Raw genomic sequence first — 23838 nt, forward strand, 5'->3', positions numbered from 1 at the left:
GGCAAGGATGTGGAGTATGAGGAATCCTCATGACCTATTAGTGGGAATGTAAATTTGTACAACCACTGTGGAAAACAGTATGGAGGTTCCTCAAAAAATTAAAAATAGAATAACCATCTGAGGGGTGCCAGGGTGGCTCAGTCAGTTGAGCGTCAGACTTCGGATCAGATCATGATCAGGTTGACAGGTTCTCGAGCCCTGCATTGGGCTCTGTGCTGACAGCTTGGAGCCTGGAGCCTGCATTGGATTCTGTGTGTGTCTCTCTCTCCTCCCCTCCCCCATAATGCTCTGTCTCTCTCTCTCAAAAAAATATATAAACATTAAAAAAAAAAAAAAAAAAAGAATAACCATTTGATCCAGTATTTTCACTATCAGGTATTAACCCAAAGAAAACAAAAACACTAATTCAAAAAGATATATGCACCCCTATGTTCATTGCAGCATTATTTACAATAGCCAGGAAGAGCACAACCTAAGTGTCTATCAATAGATGAATGGATAAGGAAGATGTAGTACATATGTGTGTGTATGTAATGTATGTATACACACACACACACACACACACACACACACACAAATACATACACACAACAGACTTACATATCCATAAAAAAGGATGAGACTGTGCCATTTGAGACAACACAGATGGACCTATTATGCTAAGTGAAATGGACCTATTATGCTAAGTCAGGCTGAGAAAGACAACTACCATATGACTCTACACATAAGTGGAATCTTAAAAAAAAAAATAATGAAAAAATGAATAAACATACAAAAAGCAGAATCAGACCTGCAAATACAGAGAACAAACTGATGTTGCCAGAAGGGAGGTTTATGGGGTTGGGCAAAAGGTGTGAAGGGGAGAGGGAGATACAGGCTTCCAGTTATGGAATAAGTAAGTCACATGAATAAAAAGCAGATCATAAGGAATATAATCAATGATATTCTAACAGCAATGTCATGGCACAGATGACAGCTACACTTGTGGTGAACACAGAGTAATGTATAAATTTGCCAAATCACTAAGCTGTACATCTGAAACTAGTATAACATTGTGTGTCAATTATACTCAAAGAAGAAATGTTTGACCAGAGCAAGGTAGAACCAAAACAGCAGAGATACTGACTCAGAATCCTAATCAAACCATCTCTGAAGCCTTCCCTACTTGTTTTTTCATTTACAGTAAAACTCTGGTTTGCAAGCATAATTTGTTCCGGAAACATGCTCGTAATCCAAAGCATTTGTATATCAAAGCGAATTTCCCCATAAGAAATAATGGAAACTCAGATGATTTGTTCCACAACCCAAAAATGTTCATATAAAAATGATTACAATACTGTAATACAAAATAATAAAAAAAATACAAAACATACGGAAAAATAAATTAACATGCACTTACCTTTGAAAAGCTTTGTGGTTGGTTCACAGAGGGTTATTGTGTAGGATGATTTTCACTATCACTAATGGAATCACTGTTATCTATTGGCTCAATGGAATCTTTTTCTGCATGGGGACCACTGTATATGCTCACACAGATGTTGACTACAGTACAGTATTAATAAACTCTTGTCATATACTGTAAATTATTTAATATAGCTGGCAATAAGGCAGCAGAGGAAAGGGTCTACATCTGTAGGCAGCCTGACCTAGGTATAAAGCAAAGTATTCCTAAGCTTACTCTTGTATGGAAAAGCGAATGACTGTCTATCCATAGGTGCTTTTAAGTGACAAAAATACACTAGTGTCAGTTGTGGGCACCTTCCAACATTCTGAAAAATCACTGATTTCTGCCAAACACTGTGGTCTGAGACTGAGCATCCAAGCATGGGAGACGATCACCCACAATTCCAGAGACAGAGACAGAGACAGAGACAGAGACAGAGAGAGAGAGAGAGAGACCATTGTCTCAGCTGTGATCGCGTGGCATTTGACATCATGTACTACTCGTATTGCAAGACATTGCTCATTTATCAAGTTTATCATTTATTAGAAATGTTTGCTCATCTTGTGCAACACTTACAGGACAAGTTACTCACAATCCAAGGTTTTACTGTGTATGAATGAATGAAGTCCCTTTATTATTTAAACCAGTTTAAATATGGGTTTCTGTCACTTGTAAACAAAGTAATAATAGCTAACATATCTTGAACACTTATCAGACGTTCTCAATTGAGGTTCCCCAAAGGAATTAATTCCTAATGCCCAAACATCACTGTATGTAATAATTTAACTTTCCTCCTATGCATCTACAGTGGTACTATGTACCATACTTAGAAGAACTGAGAAAATAGTTACTCAGATTATTTTCTGTAGGATTTAATTCTCTTGTACAATCCTGATGGAGAGGGACTGGGGCTGACAATGTGCTAACAACTGTTCTAAGCTCTTTCTTTACATGTAATCATCACAACACCTCTGTGTAATAGAAACTATTATTCCTAACTGAGTGAACCAACAATTGCCCAAGAATTACATAAACAGTTGACACATTTTTCCCCCACAGCACTCTAAACATGAGTTTGCCTGAGGAGGCAAGAATATATGGGAATTTATGCAAAGGATCAAGCAAATTAGCTTTCTTGGATTTGTTTCAAAACTTTACTTGAGTTATTTATTTTAGCCCACACTTATTTCAATGGGAATTGCAATATAAAAAGAAAAAAATTAAGATGAAATGCTAAAGCATACTTTCACTTATGGCCCTAAGCTAATGACTCATATTATCAATTTATAGTTGTCTAATACTGCTTACATGTAATTATGCCTGCATCTGATTTTTATCCACTCCCCATTTTAAATAAAATATTTCAAAAACAGAGAACAAAAGAGTAATATAATAAAGACTAATAAACCCATCACCCAAATTCACTGTTTCATGACTACCCCTTCCCATAATTTTCCTTGGTTCTAGACTTACTCCATCTCAGTCCTGTATATTCCCAAAGTAGGAAAGGATTATGTCAAGCATTAGGAATAAGTAGTGAGTCAAGAAGGAAGAAAATAATGTAGAAAAGAGAAAAAAAATATGGAGAGAGAATATTTGCTGACATAAAAGAAATAGTCATTATCCTTATAGAAGGTATTTTCCAAATCCTGTATGTGACCTGATAAATGGCAGCAGCAGCAACTGATTAAGTAAATATACTTCCAAAGGGGGCTACTTTCTGTATATGTGTTCAGCTGTACTCTTTGATGGCTTTTTAGTCTAATTTTAGCATCATATCATATTAATTACCTTGAAAATAATTGCTGATTAAATGGAAAGTGCAATTGACTACTAGGAAGAAATCCTTATGGATGAGATGGAAAGGCCAGATATTTGTGGTTTAGAATCAGATTTAGAAAAGGTACCTTTAAATCTGGTCCCCAGTGAAGGTAAAGTTCTTGAGGATTTTGGATATCCCATAGCAATAATATCATTCAGGACAAAATAAAATTCTCAGGGCGAATAAAATGACAAAGCCCAAGAAAAGTTCTAACGTTCCAAGACAGAAGTTCAAGAAAGCAAAATACTTTAGGTCTGAAAGGCTGTTGAATGACCACTAACAATAATTAATACCAATTCTTTCTTGTAGGGAAACCTGCATGATAAACAGTCTGGCAAGACACAAATCATTAAATGTGTTTTACAAAAGTGACTAAGCGGGGCACCTGGCTGCAACTCTTGATCTTGGTGTCCTGAGTTTGTGTATAGAGAGCATTTAGATTAAAAAAACAAAAACAAAACAAAACTAAAAAAAAAAGTGACTGACTCCAAAGATGTTTCCCCCAAAGGTGAGTCTTAGTAAAGTTTAGCCAAAGTTTTGCACCCTGATTTCTTTAGAGGAAAGGCAATATTTAATAAAAAAAATTGGGCAGTTGAGAAATTTTACAATAAAGAAATTTAATGTTTGTAACAACAGCTTGTAAGGCATACTGATTAAACTGAGGGCAAAGGAAGGGTAATTAAGCAGCTCTGCACTCTAGAAGTGACCCCCATCCCTGCACACTTGTCACATATTAGTAGCATACCAGTGTGACAAACACACCAGTTGAAAAGCTCTGCCTAAGGTATTCTGATTGAATAGTCTGCTTTAAGCAAATCTAGCTGATATTTCAAAAACTGAAGTGAAGTCAGAGAGGTCCTAAGTGCTATTTAATAAATTAAAATGTATAAATAACTTTTTATCTAAGTCTGTGGTTTTTATGTTCTGCAAATGGGTTCTCATTTAAATGATGAATTGAACCCTTTTAAGGACTCTCTTGAAATCAGGTAACTAAATAACTACACATTTACAGTGCCAAAAAAAAAAAAATCCAGTTAATTATTACATTCTAAAAAGTGGATAACAATTTAATTTCACTTCTGAGACAATTTATTCAATTATCTAATGTTTAGGATTATTTTTTGCAAAAATTTTTATACCTTTCTATTTTCAAGCAATGTCTACATAGTTCTTTCTGATAAGGTGGGAAAATGTCAGCTACACTAATAAATTTACCAGTAACCTGCATTTTCTTTTGGTCTAGCTGATAACAACAGATTGCCAGTTAAGTGATTTCCTAAGCAAAACTCATTAGGTAAGTAACAAACTTAAAGAGCTCCAACACATCAACAATCTTGGTATTCTATAATTTCACTGAACACACCTTAAATATATAACTTTTTGTCATGCAATAAAAGAAACTTTATATTAAGAGAACATAAAGTAATATTTATAAAAGGTTTACTTAAATGCACTTTTAATCTCGGATCTTTCTTTCAGTAATTATTTTAGCAATTACCATTATGATATCTATAATCATCTAATTCATATTGAGGCCTTAAGCCATAGAGTTCCATGTATAAGTCTCTGAGTCAAAAGGTCATTAATAACCTAAAGATATGCATGTTTAAGTAATTAGGGATAGAGTATAACAACTTTAACTTACTCTGAAATGCATCAAAAAATAAGATAGCTAAGGGGCCCCTGAGTGACTCAGGTGGTTAAGTATCCAACTCTTGATTTTGGCTCAGGTCATGATCTCACAGTGGTGAGATCCAGCCCTGCCTGGGGTTCCATGCTAGGCATGGACCTCCTTGAGATTCTCTCTCTCCTTCCTCTGCCCTTTCCCCACTCGCACTCCTGAGCTCTCAGAAAAAAAAAATATATAGCTAGAATGGTGGATAGACACATATCTAATAAAGCAACAGATGAAACAAATATAAAAAATATTAATACTAGAATGGAGGTGGTGGGTTTGTGATGTTCTCTGTTGAACTCTTTTAACTTCTGTATGTTTGAAATTTTTCATAGTAAAATACTTGGAGAAGACATCAATAAAAAAAATAATACATGCCCTCTCCCTCTAGAAAGCAAGCACTTAGTCTATACTGTAGTTCATTTCTATATGTGAAAAGGTATTTATTTCCCAAGGTTACTTGTACTTCATTTAAAACCTACCTCTTGCTCTAGGATTCGTACTTTCTTCACTTTTTTACTAGAAACTTAAGAAACTAAAAAGTAATATTATACCATAAATTACTTTATTAAAACAATCTAATTTTAGAGCAAGCTGAGTTACAGTTCATCTCTGTAATATTTTCAAGTAGATTTTATTGTTGTTACATCAAGATCTATTTTCTCTCCTTTATTATGTAGTGGTCATAGTATAGGAATTATCCCCATCCTTAACCCCATAGGTAGGCTCTGATTGGTAGGTAGGGTTTAAACCAAACAGGATAATCAGATCTGTTTGCATTGTGACTACTTCTGGTCTTGCTCAAACTGTGTGACTCTTAAAACTTTTACCGGAAATTATGGGTTACAGTTTTTTATTCTGCATATTATGCAAGTACATATAAGGCTCATCTGTTAGCCATTTTAACACGATGAAAAAAACCTCCTAAGGATAAAAAATGACAAGCAAAGCAGAGCTTTCAGAATCATGACTAATGCAACAAGCTGGAGCCCAAATCAAACTTTTCCTTAAGTATATCCTACTTTTGGACTTTTCAGGTACATGAACCAATAGAGTCCCTTTATTATTTAAGCCATACATAAATCCAGAATTGAGTTTTCTGTTACCTTCAATAAAAACATCCTACCTAATAAATATTTTTTTTTAAATATGGCTAGGTATTTTGATAAAATATATACATAAAATTTACCATTTAAAAAATATATGGCTAGGTAAGTGAATATAATAATATAAACAACATAATCTAGGAAATGGTTAAAACAGTGATTGCCAAAGATGATTATTGTTGGGAGTTTTGTAAACACATGGATTAAGAGAATCTATTGCTGACCTAATGAATTCTAAATATCTGGGAATGGGGCTTGAAAATCAGTACACATTGAAAGCTACACCCAGATTTCAAACTATATTACAAAGCTGTAATCATCAAGACAGTATGATACTGGCACAAGAACAGACACTCAGATCAATGGAACAGAACAGAGAACCCAGAAATGGACCCACAAACATATGGCCAACTAATCTTTGACAAAGCAGGAAAGAATATCCAATGGAATAAAGACAGTCTCTTCAGCAAGTGGTGCTGGGAAAACTGGACTGTGACACGCAGAAAAATGAACCTGGACAACTTTCTTACACCATATGCAAAAATAAACTCAAAATGGATGAAAGACCTAAATGTAAGACAGGAAGCCATCAAAATCCTCAAGAAGAAAGCAGGCAAAAATCTCTTTGACCTTGGCCGCAGCAACTTCTTACTCAACATGTCTCTGGAGGCAAGGGAAACAAAAGCAAAAAAGAACTATTGGGGCCTCATCAAAATAAAAACTTCTGCACAGCGAAGGAAACAATCAGCAAAACTAAAAGGCAACAGACAGAATGGGAGAAGATATTTGCAAACGACATAAAGGTTAGATAAAGGGCTAGTATCCAAAATCTATAAAGAACTTATCAAACACAACACCCAAAACACATTGAAGAAATGGGCAAAAGACATGAATAGACACTTCTCCAAAGAAGAAATCCAGATGGCCAAATGACACATGAAAAAATGCTCAACATCACTCATTATCAGGGAAATACAAAGCAAAACCACAATGAGATACCACCTTACACCTGTCAGAATGGCTAACATGAACAACTCAGGCAACAAAAGATATAGGCTAGGATGCAGAGAAAGAGGATCTCTTTTGCACTGCTGGTAGGAATGCAAACTGGTGAGGCCACTCTGAAAAGCAGTCTGGAGGTTCCTCAAAAAATTAAAAATAGAACTACCCTATGACGCAGCATCTGCACTACTAGGTATTTATCCAAGGGATACAGGTGTGCTGTTTTGAAGGGACACATGCACTCCAATGTTTATAGCAGCACTATCAACAATAGCCAAAGTATGGAAAGAGCCCAAATGTCCATCGATGGATGAATGGATAAAGAAGATGTGGTATATATATACAATGGAGTATTACTCCGCAATCAAAAAGAATGAAATCTTGCCATTTGCAACTACGTGGCTGGAACTAGAGGGTACTATGCTAAGCAAAATTAGAGAAAGACAAATATCATATGACTTCACTCGTGTGAGGATTTTAAGAGAAAATAGATGAACATATGGGAAGGTAAGCAAAAATCATATAAAAACAGGGAGGGAGGGGCGCCTGGGTGGCGCAGTCGGTTAAAGCGTCCGACTTCAGCCAGATCACGATCTCGCGGTCCGTGAGTTCGAGGCCCGCGTCAGGCTCTGGGCTGATGGCTCGGAGCCTGGAGCCTGTTTCCGATTCTGTGTCTCCCTCTCTCTCTGCCCCTCCCCCGTTCATGGTCTGTCTCTCTCTGTCCCAAAAATAAATAAAAACGTTGAAAGAAAGGAAAAAAAAAAAACCAAAAAAAAAAAAAAAAAAAAACCAGGGAGGGAGACAAAACATAAGAGACTCTTAAATATGGAGAACAAAGAAGATTACTGTAGGGGTTGTGGGGGGGGGGGGGGAGATGGGCTAAATGAGTAAGGGACATTAAGGAATCTACTCCTGAAATCATTGTTGCACTATATGCTAACTAATTTGGATGTAAATTAGGAAGTAAATAAAATAAAACTGTCAACCAGAAAAAAAATGAAAAGAAAGCTACACAAGTGGTGGTTCTGACACAGCCAGTGTGTAGACCTACACTTGAAACACACTGGTTTGTACAACCTTTGAAAATTAACTATTTTTAAACACAAATTCAAAATTCTATATATATACCAGTTATAAAATACTTTTATCTTTCTTAAAAAATCTCAAACAATATTTTTTAAGTTTATACTCATTACAGAATTTATTCAGTATAGTTTTTTTTATATAAAAAAAGAGATAGAGGTGCCTGGGTGGCTCAGTTGGTTAAGCATCATCTGACTCTTGATTTCGGCTCAGGTCGTGATCTCATGGTTCATGAGTTTGAGCCCCATGTGGGGCTGTTGGCATGGAGCCTGCTTCGGATTCCCCCTCCCTCTCTCTCTGCCCCTTCCCAGCTCATATGCACACACATTCTCTCTCTCAAAATAAATAAAAAAATAAATTTGAAATTTCAAAAAAGAGGTAAATACTTCTTTTAACTACCACCACAATGGTAAATGTGTTAAATGACCAAGACACATCAACTTATTTACAAATAGTCTCTACATTCCCAGAGAAAAATATTTTAGAATGAAAATAGAAGAAAACTGGCAAGGGTTCTTAAATTAATTTCTTTCAATTCTACTATCAGTTTCACTTCACGTTATTTCTATGTTAGTTTCAGCTGGTCAGTTCCCTGTCTACAGAGGTTGGCTGAATTTTGAACTCAAATCCCTTTCTTGGTTAACCTAGCTCTCAAACAGAAAATGTTATTTTAAAGTTTAGTAATGTATGATGAGGAACTAAATAATGTTTAGGATCAGAAAAAAATCCCACATATATGATCCCTATGACTGAATACTAAGATAACTATTCAAAAGAATGAAGAAACACCAAAGATTTGAGAACCAGCTGAATAATTCTTTAAAAACTTAAACCTATCAATATCTACGAGAAGATATGCCAGTAAATAAGGGATCCAATTTTCTAAACTTTTTACTAGGTAACAGGTTGATAGAGTTAAAAAGCTATTTTCTTTAATATAACCATAAATGTGCATAGAGAAATATTTTGCTAAGAGCAGTGATTCTGGTGTTTGACTACTTGGCCTGTTTTTTAGTGAGTTTAGGTATATACATTCACCAGGTTTATCCCTGCAACCACAGGGAGCTATAATTCAGGAAAGGATGAGGCAGAGATATAAAGTGCCCAGGATGTATCACATATTCTGCTACAGTTGATTGGAAAATTAGTCACTGCTGTAGTCAGCAGGAAAAAAGTGAACATGTACTTGTGCAATGTGTATACATTCACAGTAGCAAGCAGACATTGAAATCAGAGATATCCTCGCCTACATCTACTGTATACTCCAACATACTATTTAAAAAGTTGAACAATTAAATGTGGTGGTGCATTGAGCTAGAAAAATTAAGTAAAAATGTGAAAGACTTCCTCTGTAGCTCTAAGCAGCATGCTTCTCACATATTATATTGCAGCAAAACTGAGATGAGTAGGATGTTAACTTACTTTGAACAAGTGTTTGGAAGAAAAAGTGTATTATATTAAAAAATATTGTGGAGGTGAGAAAAGAGGAGGCAGGGCCTCAGGTTTGTTTAAACTCACAAATTTAGCCTCATTTTTTACATATAATTATAATAGGTATGTCTAAGAGTCTTATTTGTTTCTTTATCTGTTTTTAATGCTGGTTATAACTTATCCTATCTTGGCACAGGAAGGACACTTCCTTAGAGACAGGAAGATAGCAGATTTTGAAAGCTGTGTTTCAAGCCATAGGCTTTTTAATACCCTATGCAACTGGATAATTTGCTTAGAAGTTTTTGGGTTTTTAAAGAGAATTTAACCAGTTAATACCCAGTTAATGTAACAGATGCATAGATGCAAAACATGAAAAGCACCTAGTCTGTCATTTACATTTGCAAAATTTTCCTCTAGCCTTTTCAGTTTTCAAATATTTCAAATCTACAGAAGAGCCGAAATAATAGTACAATACTCATATACCATTCAGCTATATTCACCAATTACGATTTTGCTACATCTGCTTTTGTTCTCTCTGTACGTGTATCTTCTGAACCATTTGAATGTAAATTGCAGATATAACACTTCCCTACTATATATTTCAGCATGCATTTCCTAAGAACAAGGAACTGTCTCACATAACTAAATGCCACTAACGTACTTAAAGTAATAGTTTAACATCACAGTATCATTGAATACATAGCTCCTATTCAAATTCCCTTAGAAGGGTCCTAAATGGTGGTGTCTGTGTGGCTCAGTTGGTTAAGCGTCCAACTTCGGCTCAGGTCATGATCTCACTGCTTGCGAGTTCAAGCCCTGTATCAGGTTCTGTGCTGACTGCTGAGTCTGGAGCCTGCTTCAGATTGTGTGTGTCTCTCTCTCCGCCCCTCTCCCACTTGCAGCCTCTCTCTCTCTCTCTCTCAAAAATAAAAAAACAGTAAAATTTTTTTTAAAGGGTTCTAAAGGGTTTATTACTATCCAGAATCAAACCAAGGTTTATGGTTACACTTGATTATTGTGTATCTCTTTACCCTCTTTAAATCTGTAATAGTCCCTCTGCTTTTTGTCATGACTGTTAATATTTTTAAGAGTTCAAGTCTAGAGATTGTGTATTATCCAAGCTGAAATACAAAAATTTCCCATTCCAACAAAACTCCAAGTCAAGTACTGTTTTTATTTCTTTTTTTCAAACCCAATAGGCAGCAGGATAAAACTAATATAATGTATATTTAAAGTTTGGTTGTGTTAAGGGAGTAAGCACAGAAGACATGGCCAGAGAAACTTAAATATCTGAAGCCAAAGACTAAGAAAATGTATAGGAATAGCACTAGAAGACAGCATTTTATAAATTATGCTGGTAAATATTCACTTTATTATTTTATTATTTATATATATTTGATAAAAAGATACACATAATGAATATTAGTAGTTACGACTTTTTTTTTTTTTTTTTTTTTTTTTTTTTTTGCCTCTTACTAAGAAACTAACCTATAGGTTTAACTCTTCAATCATGGGAAGTCTAAATAACTCTATCCATACTTCACATCACTTTAAACACACACAAAATGACTTTTAACCTGTCATTTGTCTCTTTGCAAAAATATTCTACGTAGTAAATAGATGATTTTAAGTTTGTTTATTTATTTATTTATTTTGAGAGACAGGGTACAAGCAGGGGAGGGGCAGAGAGAGAATCCCAAGCAGGCTCTGCACTGTCAGCGCATAGCCCAATGTGGGTCTCAAACTCATGAACTGTGAGATCATGACCTGAGCCAAAGGCATATGCTTAACTGACTGAGCCACCCAGTGCCCCTGTAGTAGGTAGATGACTTTAAATTCTGGGAAAAGCATAGAGGTAGTCACCAAGAAAAGATAAAAAAGAGAGGACTTGTCATAAAAGGAAAGCATCGAATATCACTTATTCAGCTTCACCTTGCTCAGTGAGGCAGTGCCTACAGCTGGAAAATCCTATAGCTTAAAAAAAATGTGATTCATCTTCTGGATGGCTGGAACCATCATATTTCAATATCCTCATATTCCACGTCATGATGGTTTATCACCTCAGTGGAAGATTCATCTCCACTTTTATTTCTTGGCTTTGTATTTTATATTTTGTTTTTAATATCACAAAGTTAAACTCCAAATAGGTGCTCTTGTGCAGTGTAAAACAGCTTTTGTCTCACTTTTTCCCCTATCAGGAAAGGATATATGATGAAATCCTATTTACTAATGATAAACACTGTCATGCTAGGTTAAGACCTGACAAGTCCTTTGGTAGTAGTGTCTTGGGATACTGAGACTTTTAAACAATTAGTTCCAAAAAGCCTTTCTAAATCTAAGCAAGTATCAGTTCATCTTTTTGTCATTCCACTACTCAGCATTGTTATTTCTTGAGATCCTCTTCTGCCAGGTTGAAGACTATCACGGTCTAGACCTATTATTTTCATACTTTGGATTCTGATCACCAATTCTTTCTCTTAGCAAGATTTTCTCCAGACTGATAAATTAAAAAGCTGTCCTCTTTTTTAGCACTGCCCCTGTACTTGTGCATTACCTTCATAAGTGGCTTGACCCAAGCATGGCCTAGATCCAACAGCATTAGAGCATTAAACAGACTCAGGAGCTAACTAACTTAGCAAGGATCACATGGCTATCTAGGAAAAAGCCAAGGGTGAAATCAGGTTCCACTCCTACTCCCATATTTGTGCAACAAACTACAGCAGGATATATGTTAGAATTGTTTTCCTAAAAATGGTGCTGATAATTTTATGTATTCATGTTATCTTTTCCTGGACCCTCCATAAAAAGTGATAGTAAGCCAAAGTTGGGGAATATATTCCTTAGCTGTTGAAATTTGTCACGTATCTTCCTTAGCATCAGATGACCAGACAGCTTCCTATATATTCATTTCACTGATAAAACATGCTCTTCTCTCATTTGTTTAAAGGACACATGAAGAGCTGATTTTGCCAACAAGAATTTTTATCAACTTATTAGACTACTAGAGTACTGGAATTTGATAAGGAGCCAGCCACTTTTATCAAGTATAGAAGAAGGCCAGTATGAAAAACCCAATTATAATTACTTATCAATTCAGTAATCTCTTCTCATATGAAGTCAAGGGAGAACAAGGTATAAAAAAGAAAACAAAGATAAGTCAAAGACAGCCTATATAAAAATAGTATCAATAATATGCATTTGAAATTAATAACTCATACTATAAAATTAGTTTCGTCTCTATAATTTCAATGAGATGGTTTGGCTTGGCTGTGAATAATATTGTTATTAAATCATTTTTCTCACTGCTCCCCTATCAAAAATTCATCACATTTAGCTTATGATTTGGGAGTTCACCTGATATATAGAGGAATTTAAATGCCTCGGGAAAAAAAAGTAGAGAAAAATAATTTAAAAATATATCATTTCTATTCATATTTCCTATAATTGATCAATGTTAAAATCTTGAAATATGTACAGTCAGCTTTAAGACAGAGAAACAATTGTTTCTGTAAAATTATACTTTTACCTTAAATAACTCAAAGGAAAAAATATAACAATGAAAATTAAATCTTAAACTTTAGCTGAAATTGATAAAAAAGAAAATATAGGGAACTTGAGTCAGGTTTCTGTCCAAACTGTGTCCCTTGAATTGTAATTTTTTTTATTTATTTATTTATTTATTTATTTATTTATTTATTTTCAACGTTTATTTATTTTTGGGACAGAGAGAGACAGAGCATGAACGGGGGAGGGGCAGAGAGAGAGGGAGACACAGAATCGGAAACAGGCTCCAGGCTCTGAGCCATCAGCCCAGAGCCTGACGCGGGGCTCGAACTCACGGACCGCGAGATCGTGACCTGGCTGAAGTCGGACGCTTAACCGACTGCGCCACCCAGGCGCCCCTTGAATTGTAATTTTAATTGCCCAAATAAATGACTGTTTGCTACATAAAAAAAAAAAAAAAAAAAAAAAAAGGCACAGTGAATGCAAAGTGTTTCTTCAATACAAGAGGCATAATTTCCTTAAAAAAAAAAAAAAAAAGACCTCTAACTTTAAGTGTTTATGAAAAACATTAAGATGCTGGAGTCCATTTTTTTAAAATTACATACTTTAAACTCATTTGCCTATCTTGCTGTAAAGATATATGTACATTTATACTTGGTTTCATCTCCCCTATCTCCACTTCCAGATTTTTGATAACATTGTTACACTGTCAAAGTTTGAAGGAAACCATCCTAACCTGTACCCCTTTATTCCCATGTTTGTTTAGTATTAGTTCTGTATTCAAATTAATTCAATAGTTACCACCCCTCTTTTTAAACAGCACCTGCATTTCTCAGTTCTTTGACTTGTTTTAAGCTAGATTTCACAATTCCTAGTTTTCTGAAGAAAGAACTGTAGAAACAGTATCCCAGCAGTCTTTCACACTGGAAAATGCCAACCTGTCTCTTCAATATATTTAAATGACACCTTGTTAGGCTATAATATCTTTGGGTCACCCAAACTCAGAATTTTGTAGACTAGTACTAAGAGAACCTTCTATGATGACAGAAATGTTTTCTACCTGCATTGTCTAATGTGGTAGCTAGTAGCTACTGAGGCTATGGAGCTAAGTGTGACTGAGGGACTGATTTTAATTTTAACTTAAATCAATTGAAATTTAAATTACCACATGTGGCTAGTGGTTATTGTACTGGAGTGCAGCATAGCCACTGCTCCATTGGTTTCTGGCCTTGAATGTGCCATGAGAAATGTGGAGGACAAGTCTTAATTTTCCCATACAATTTTGTGGATAATTTGCTTTGACTGTTTATGGAGTATTGTGTGTCAAAATTTTCTGGAACACAGAGTGTTCTTTTAATTTGTGTATTTAAATCTTCCTGAATTTCAGGGACCTCTTCGTGTTTACATATTAAAAAAAATTTTTTTTTTAGTATTTATCTATTTTTGAGAGACAGAGAGATAGAGCATGAGTGGGGGAGGAGCAGAGAGAGAAGGAGACACAGAATCCTCAGCAGGTTCCAGGCTCTGAGCTGTCAGCACAGAGCCCAATGTGGGGCTCGAACTCATGGACCACAAGATCATGACCTGAGCCAGAGTCAGATGCTTAACAGACTGAGCCACCCAGGAACCCCAATTGTTTATATATTTTTTAAATTGAAGTGTAATTAACATACAATGTTATATTAGTTTCAGGTGTACAATATAGAGATTCAACAATTCTATACATTACTCAGTGTTCAGCAGGTCAAGTATACTCTTAATCTTCTTTATTTCACCTATCTCTCCTCTGGTAACCACCAGTTTGTTCTCTGTATTTAAAGAGTGTGCAGGTTTTTGTTTGTTTCTTTTTTTTTTTTTTAATTTTTTTTTTTCAACGTTTATTTATTTTTGGGACAGAGAGAGACAGAGCATGAACGGGGGAGGGGCAGAGAGAGAGGGAGACACAGAATCGGAAACAGGCTCCAGGCTCTGAGCCATCAGCCCAGAGCCTGACGCGGGGCTCGAACTCACGGACCGCGAGATCGTGACCTGGCTGAAGTCGGACGCCCAACCGACTGCGCCACCCAGGCGCCCCTCTTTTTTTTTTTTAAGTGTATGTCTGTCTGTCTGTCTGTAAATAATCTCTATACCCAACATGGGGCTTGAACTCACGACCCTGAGATGAAGAGTCGCATGCTCTTCTGACTGAGCCAGTTAGGTGCCCCTGTTTAGGTTCTTAAATTTCACATATGAGAGAAATGATATGGTAGATATAGTCAATGGAATATTACTCAGCCATAAAAAAGAATGAGACTTACCATTTGCAACAACACAATGGATCTAAGGGTAAAATGCTAAGTGAAATAAGTCAGTCAGAGACAGACAAATATCATGATTTCACTCATATGTGAAACTGTTCATACTTTTTTTTAATACATCTTCTTTCTATTTATTGTGGGACACCAGTTATCCTTAGTGTTAGATTATCTATCATTCATCCATACCTGTTAGCTAATAACTGTTTTACATTCTTAATCTCTGCATTCACTATGATTATCTCAAGCTTTTCTTCCATGCCAGTATTCTACTTTTCAACACTGTTTATTGAATAGACTACTCTTTTCTAGTTTCTGCAGTGATGCACTGGGTTTCAATTTGCTTCCCTAGCACCATCTTATTTCTTACATCAGTATTTTTTTTATCATCTTTTGATTTCTTAATTTTATTGAAGTCATGTTTGTTTCATAGCATGAAGCAATTGTAATTCCTCTCTTATCCTTAAGTTACCTTCCTTCTTTCTTTCTCTTTTTTTGCTGAAATAATATAAACCAAGTTGCTGTGCCATTTCTTCTCATGCTCATGGCTGGGTGACTGTCAAGATATTTCAAATGCTTTAAGAATATAGGTTACTTACTAACTCTTTTTTCCACCATATTTAAAAATCTATTTTCTTTGCCCTCCAAGCTCAAGTTTCTTTGAGAACTTTTGTATAGCCTGAGGAATAACACAGGGAAAGGAAGAACCTGGCTAAATAAGGACCTTATTCTTCTGAGGTTTTGTTAAATATCTGTATTATCTAACTGGGAGGATATATGTCAAAACCTGGGTTTTAAGATTCGTATAATTCCCCAAATTCAGTGTGTTATCCCCAAGGCCTTCACTTTAAAATCCAGATTTTCATTTTTTAATCTCTTTGACTGGATTGTTCTTCCAGAAGTTTCTGAAATTCCTCATTCAGAAAATTACATACTCATTTTCTTTCTCTCTACATTTGGGATATGAAAGAATCTTCAGGCGATTTTGCTGACTTACCTATCTGGCTTGGTGAACAGGATAGGAAAAGGAGACAGTTGAGGTTAGAAGCCAAGCCCTACTAGGCCTCTTTGTTCTAGACTAGTTTATTTCTTTTCTTAGCTGTCATGTTTAAAGTTTACTGCACTAGGTTTTGCTCCTTTTCCTTTCAGGCTGCTTTCATAATTAAAATTTTTTTTTTAACATTTATTTATTTTTGAGACAGAGAGAGACAGAGCATGAATGGGGGAGGGGCAGAGAGAGAGGGAGACACAGAATCGGAAGCAGGCTCCAGGCTCTGAGCCATCAGCCCAGAGCCCAATGCGGGGCTCGAACTCACAGACCGCGAGATCGTGACATGAGCTGAGGTCGGACACTCAAGGCTGAGCCACCCAGGCGCCCCTCAGGCTACTTTTAAAGTAGAAAAGTAGTTGCCTTAAAAAAAAAAAAAAAAAAGCCCTATTTACTATTTTGTTAGATACAAAATTATAGAATCACTGAGAAAGTAAAGCAAAGCTGGAGGCATCATAATTCCAGACTTCAAGATGTAGTACAAACCTGTAGAAATCAAGACCGTATGGTACTGGCACAAAAAGAGACACACAGATCAATGGAACAGAATAGAGAATCCAAAAATGGACCCGCAACTATATGGTCAACTAATCAACAAAACAGGAAAGAATATTCAGTGGAAAAGAGACAGTCTCTGCAACAAATGGTGTTGGGAAAATGGGACAGCAACATGCAGAAGAATGAAACTGGACCACTTTCTTATACCACACACAAAAATAAATTCAAAATGGATGAAAGACCTAAATGTGACACCGGAAACCATCAAAATCCTAGAGGAGAACACAGATAACAACCTCTTTGACCTCGGCTAGAGAACTTCTTATTAAACACATCTCTGGAATCAGGGGAAACAAAAGCAAAGATGAACTATTGGGACTTTATCAAGATAAAAAGCTTTTGCACAGCAAAGGAAACAATCAACAAAACTAAAAGGCAGCCTACAGAATGGTTGAAGATATTTGTAAACGACATATTGATAAAGGGTTAGTATCCAAAATCTATCAAGAATTTTTCAAACTGAACCCCCAAAAACAAATAATCCAATTAAGAAATGGGTAGAAGACCTCAACAGACATTTTCCAAAGAAGACATCCAGAGGGCTAACAAACATATGAAAAGATGCTCAATATCATTCATCATCAGGGAAATACAAATCAAAACCATGAAGAGATAACAAGTCACACCTGTCAGAATGGCTAAAATTAACAAAACAGGAAACAAGTGTTAGCGAGGGTGGAGAGAAAGGGGGACTCTCTTTGTACTGTTGGTGGGAATGCAAACTGGTGCAGCCACTTTGGAAAAGAGTATGGAGATTCCATAAAAGGTAAAAACAGAACTACCTTACAATCCAGCAATTGCACTATAGGTATTTACCCAAAGGGTACAAAAATATAGATTTGAAGAGTTACATGAACCCCAATGTTTATAGGAGCATTATCAACAATAGCCAAACTATGGAAAGAACCTAAATGTCCATCAACTGATGAATGGATAAAGAAGAGGTGGTGTCTGCCTGTCTCTGTCTCTGTCTCTCTCTATATATATTAAAATATTACTCAGCCATCAAAAAGAATGAAATCTTACCATTTGCAACAATGTGGATAGAGCTAGAGGGTATTAAGCAAAATAAGTCAGTCAGAGAAAGACAAATACCATATAATGTCACTCATATGTGGAATTTAAGAAACAAAACACATGAACTTATGAGACAGGGGAAAAAAGAAAGGGAAACAAACCATAAGAGGCTCTTAAAGATAGAAAACAAACTGAGGGTTGAATGAGGGAGGTGAGTGGGGCGTGGGTTAGATAGGTGATGGGTGTTAAGGAGGGCACTTGATATGATGAGCACTAGGTGTTATATGGAAGTGATGTATCACTGAAGTCTACTCCTGAAAACAGTATTGCACTAAATGTTAACTAGCTAGAATTTAAATAAAAAATTGCAAAGAAAAGGAAAAAAAAAAGTATAGGATCAGTTTCAATCTACTTCTGGGACACCATTTATTTAAATAAATCTTTACATATGTGGTCCTTAGAACATGCTACTACCTCTTATGGCACAGAATATCAAACCCTCAGGGAGCCTGGGTGGCTCAGTTGGTTGAGTGTTTGGCTCTTGGTTTCAGCTGAGGTCATGATCCCAGGGTGGTAGGATGGAGCCCCATGTCTGGCTCTGTGCTGAGCATGGAGCTTACTTAAGATATTTTCTCTCTCTCTCTCTCTCTCTCTCTCTCTCTCTCTTTTCTTTTCTTTCTTTCTTCCCTTCCTTCCTCTCTCTTTCTCTCGCTTTTTTCTTTCTCTCCCCCCCCCCACCGCTCTCCCCTGCTCTAGCACACTCTCCCTCTAAAATAAAAAAATTAAAAATTAAAAAAAAAAGAGTATCAAACTCTCTTAAAGATGGCTGTTTTCTGCCCCCCTAAAATTCATTCTGCAATTGTTTTTTGAGCACCTGTTATATGCCAGGTAAAAGGCAAACTGCAGTAAATAATATAAATAAGGTTCTAACAGTATTCGTGGGAGTTAATTCTTGATGTGAAGATAATTAAAGACTCTGATAAGAGTCATAAACAATATAAAACATGATGATGAAAAAGAGAGTAAACGGTGTAAGGGTCCAACTTTACGAAGGTGGTCAGGGAAAATCTGTGAGTAGGTGACTTTTGAGATAAAAATGATGAGAAGGAACCACCACAGAATGGCTCAGGGAGCATAGTGTCCAAATGCAGAGTAGAGTAAGAGCAAAAGCCTTCATGTAGGAATGAATAAGTTTGGTGCAAGCAACATAAAGGAGGATGGTGTTGCTAGAGCATAACACATGAAGGGTAGTGTGGTTTATGACACAGTCAAGAGAAGTAGGCAGGAGCCAGACAACTCAGGGACTTCAAGGCCACAGAATGAGTACAGCACTTTTGTTTGATGAACCAAGTTTTCTTTGTTGCTATTTTCCTATGATTATTTGGAAGTTCTAATTCTTATTTCCATTCTAGCAATGATTATCTTAAAGTATATATGTTTAAATGTATATACTTTTCAAAAATTAAAATAGTAATCATCTAAGTTCATATAGTGTAAAAAGTAAACTCCTGCCCCTTACTCTTTTGCACTAAGCCCTTTACTCTCCTCAGAGGGAACACTGTCAACAGTTGTGACAGGTATCACAGCAGACTACTCTAATGTATTTAAACATGAATATGTGTATACAGGTAGTACACACACATATACTTTTTAAAACGCACATGGAATTATGTTCTACATTGTCTATGATTGGTTTTTCTCATTTAATATGTCTTGCAGATCTTTAGTCTTTCTTGAAGATAGAGACTATGACAAGTATGGATTTACTATGGTTTAACAATTCTCCTATTTAAGAGTGGTTACCAATATTTTTAAAGAATAAAAACGATGTGGGGCGCCTGGGTGGCTCAGTCGGTTAAGCGTCCGACTTCAGCTCAGGTCACGATCTCGCGGTCCGTGAGTTCGAGCCCTGCGTCGGGCTCTGGGCCGATGGCTCAGAGCCTGGAGCCTGCTTCTGATTCTGTGTCTCCCTCTCTCTCTGCCCCTCCTCCGTTCATGCTCTGTCTCTCTCTGTCTCAAAAATAAATAAATGTTAAAAAAAAAATTTTTTTTTAAAAAAAGAATAAAAACGATGTTGGATTTCTGCATCCATCTTAAGAAGTTAAAGAACACAAAGTAAGTCTAACCTGGAAGGAAATAATAAAAATAAGAACAGCAATAAAACAGAAAAAAAAAGTGGCTTATCATTAAATTTGCCTTTGCTAATATTCTCCTGGCCAGTGGTATTAGAAGTATTGGTTATTAGAAGCACTATTCCTTTCTCCTTTCTTGAATGTTCTACAGATGTTTAATATGCCACCCAATTCTCAATTGAAATTTATAATTAGTTGATACATTTTTATAATTTTAGAATACGAAATCAGTATTTGGCATAGTTTAACATTTTAAGCTTTTCAAATTAAAACTTCAAACAAGGTTTACAAATAGACATCACACCCTTAAAGGAAATAACAGAAACAATTAGTAATCTCTATGCTCTCTTCATAGAGATTTCAAAATAAATCTAAGGTTATACATAGGATGTGGGTTTTTCACTGGGAGAAGTATTACAGAAAGTTTGTGGTATTAGAAGGGTCATGACACAATGCAGGTTGCTTAGTCTCAAATGCAAGTGTAAAGTTTACATTTAAAAAATATTTTAAATTACATGCACAGATAAAAAATATACCTCAAAGAGAGACTATGCTAAACATATATCCAAGCGCTCTCTCTCTCCTTTGTAAAGCTAAAATATTTCAGAGGCCATAAGAAGGTAATATCTTTACTGTTTTAAAGGTTAAATAATACTTTTTTTCGAGGCTATATTATGAAACTATGTTCAACGGTCACAGAGGCAACCATGTTAACTTGCAGCAGGGGGACAATTTTTAAGTCCTAATTTGGTATTTTCGATGCATTTATTAAAGCAAAATATATTAAGCAAATTATAACTGCATATGAAATTACTATAGAAGAAAACCCAATGATATGAGTAAATCCCTGACAGGTGATAAGTAATCACCGTGATTAATCAACATAACCTTACTGAAACATCAATAGCAACCACTAAGCTCTAGTAAGTTATTACTGATTTGTACTTTGCCCAAAGAAAAATTAATCATAATAGTAACTGTGGTAAATGGTAGCCTCTCTGTGACTTCAAGGTGACTCATTTGAAACATCTAAAAACAAAATCATACTCATCTCACATACTATTGATAAAGTTTCTAAAACAGTTTCCTGTAATTTAAAGTCATGCACAAAAAAGGTTTGAATATTTTTTATGGTTTAGCAACTAGAAAAAAGTACATATAAATACTTTTAAGAAAATAATAAGGTAATTTGAAAGTATGTAAGGGAGAACATAAATCTAAAAAAAATTTTAATGCTAAGACTGACTTAATTCCATTTGTGAAGAGAAAGAACAAACACAAATACGCATTTTAAAGTGATCTTTCTTATAGGACCAACTACATGTCCATATGAAAAGTCAGCATTTGCATAAGGTCAAAAGCTAGAATATATTTCTTATAAATCATAGTTTAATTAGAAGCAAATCAATTTTGTGATGAATACTTAAATTTATAGGATTCCAAGGGTCCCAAAAACCACGAGATTATATAAAGTATTTTTTATAACAGACTTTTTAAAGAACAGTTTTTGATTTACAGAAAAAATGAGAAGACAGAAAGTTCCCATATACCTCCTGCACTAGTTTCCCTATTATTAGCATCTTTCATTATTGTGGTAAATTTGTTATAATTCATTATAATTAATGAACCAATACTGATATATTTCTAACTAAAGTCTACAGTTTATTCAGATTTCCTTAGTTTTTTTTTTTTTGTTTGTTTGTGAGCTAATGTCCTTCTTCTGTCCTAAGATCCTATGTAAGATACCACATTACATTACATTTTGCTGTCATGTCTCCTTAGGCTCCTCTTGGCTGTGATAGTTACTCAGACTTTACTTGTTTTTGATGAGCTCTGAGGAGTGCTGGTCAAGTATCTTGTAGGATGCCCCACCATTGAACTTTGTCTCACATTTCTTCTCATGTCAAGAATGGGGTGTAAAGGTTACTAAAAGACTACATAAATACCATTTTCATACTGTATCAAGGGTACGAACTATCAATATGATTAATAACTACTGATGTTGACCTTGATTATCTGTGTTGAGGTAGTGTTTGTGAAGTTTCTCCACTATACAGTTACTCTTTTTTTTTCTGCCTTTTCCATACTGTACCCTTCAGAGGGAAGTCATTGTGCACAGTCCACACTTAAGGAGAAGCACTTATTTTTCTTCTCCTTAAGGGTAGAATATCTACAAAATTATTTAGAATTCTTCTGCATAGAAATTTATCTCTTTTCCCTCATTTATTTATTATTTTTTTAATCATTATTTATAGCAGTATGGACTCATGGATATTTTATTTTTTTAAGTTTATTTATTTTATTTTTGAGAGAGTTATGAATGGGGGAGGGGCAGAGAGAGAGGGAGAGACAGAGAATCCCAAGCAGGCTCCACACTGTCAGTGTGGAGCCCGATGCAGGGCTCAAACCCACGAACAGTGAGATCATGACCTGAGCCAAAGTTGGATGCCTAACTGACTGAGCCATCCAGGTGCCCCTTGGATACTTACTTTATACTGTGAGTTACAATCTACTATGAAGTACTTTAAGTATTTTTTCCTTAATTGTTCTACCTTTGGCCATTAGGAGCTCTTTAGGTTGGTTCATCTGTCCCTTTAAGATACTCCTATTAATATAGGATTTTGTTTTTGAGCTTCTCCTTTCTCTAGTATTATAAGGTGTCTAGGCTCATCTTCGTCCTTACTGTATTTCCTGTCCCAGCCCTGGAATCAGCTATTTCTCTGAGGAGCCTTGGTTTCTTTTACTAGAGAATGGTATGAGAAACCAAGATGTATATGCCAGGTGTACATAAACTAAACCTTAGTAACTTTTAATAACACCAAGATGATCATTGCCATGATGGTACTTAAAGGTCTAATCACTCTTCAGTAATTCTTCAGATGCTACATACAGCAATAACTTAAAAACCTCTAGGTATTTAATTTCTTCATATTTAACTGCATACTAAAGTTGGATACCAAAGAATCTGAACACCTAAGTAAAAAAAATTTTTAACTGAATTTTATAACACTTAATGACTACATAGCAAGCTGAGTAAAATATTCTATATATCTAACTTCCTCTGCTGAGAATTATTATTAAAACTAGGTAAAATTACAGAACAGCTATATTCATAATTTAAAATGCTTAAGATTTTGAGAAAATCATTTAAGAAAAATGAAAAACATTTTACTATTTAAGTTGCTCAAAATGAAAACCATTTTACTTCAAGGGCGGGGAAACTTCCAAAAAGAAGTTTGTTAGCCAAGAGCTGGCAGATAAACTACCACCTGTTGTGAAACCATTAACAAATTAGCTCAGGAAACTGGAAAGCACAGACTGATCACAAAGCTTTATGATAAACACCATCATTTAGTAATGTCACTGTAATTTAATGTTATTAAAACACATATTTTAAAGTTCAGTGATAAAGATTTTATCACTTCCTCTCCATCTCTGCCAAAACTGCATACTGATCTGGGCACACTGATTTAAACCTAACTCACTCATTTTAGGTCAGAACAGAATTTTGAGTGGGTGTTTTTTAAGCCACGAGTGGTTGGGGTATTGCCCATGTGAGGCATCCCTAGAGGTTATCTGCTGGGCAAACTAACGAAAGTGGGTAAATGTTACTGGCTACCAGGAAAAGAACAAAAAGTTGGATTTGAGTAGAACTACACTGTTTTAAATTAAAATTTTTCCATTACTTACAACCAAGCAGCATTAATTTTATTGATGTGCTT

The 23838-nt window shown here is 35.5% G+C and overlaps 1 protein-coding gene across 16 annotated transcripts in view; it reads right to left on the reverse strand.

Moving 5' to 3' along the window:
• The window catches only part of EVI5 (ecotropic viral integration site 5), a 244123-nt gene that overhangs the window by 39377 nt on the left and 180908 nt on the right, over positions 1-23838 (reverse strand). The window contains exon 19 of one of the 16 annotated variants that reach the window (XM_045478302.1): positions 15810-15848. The exons of 14 other annotated variants lie outside the window; for them this stretch is intronic. In XM_045478302.1, coding sequence (XP_045334258.1) covers positions 15825-15848 — 24 coding nt within the window. In that variant the 3' untranslated portion in view covers positions 15810-15824. Of the gene's footprint in view, positions 1-15809; positions 15849-16723; positions 16773-23838 lie in introns of those variants that run through there. One more of the 16 variants, XM_045478303.1, reaches the window with a different exon arrangement.

The sequence above is a fragment of the Leopardus geoffroyi genome, chromosome C1 (assembly GCF_018350155.1).
Source record: "Leopardus geoffroyi isolate Oge1 chromosome C1, O.geoffroyi_Oge1_pat1.0, whole genome shotgun sequence".
NCBI lineage: Eukaryota > Metazoa > Chordata > Mammalia > Carnivora > Felidae > Leopardus > Leopardus geoffroyi.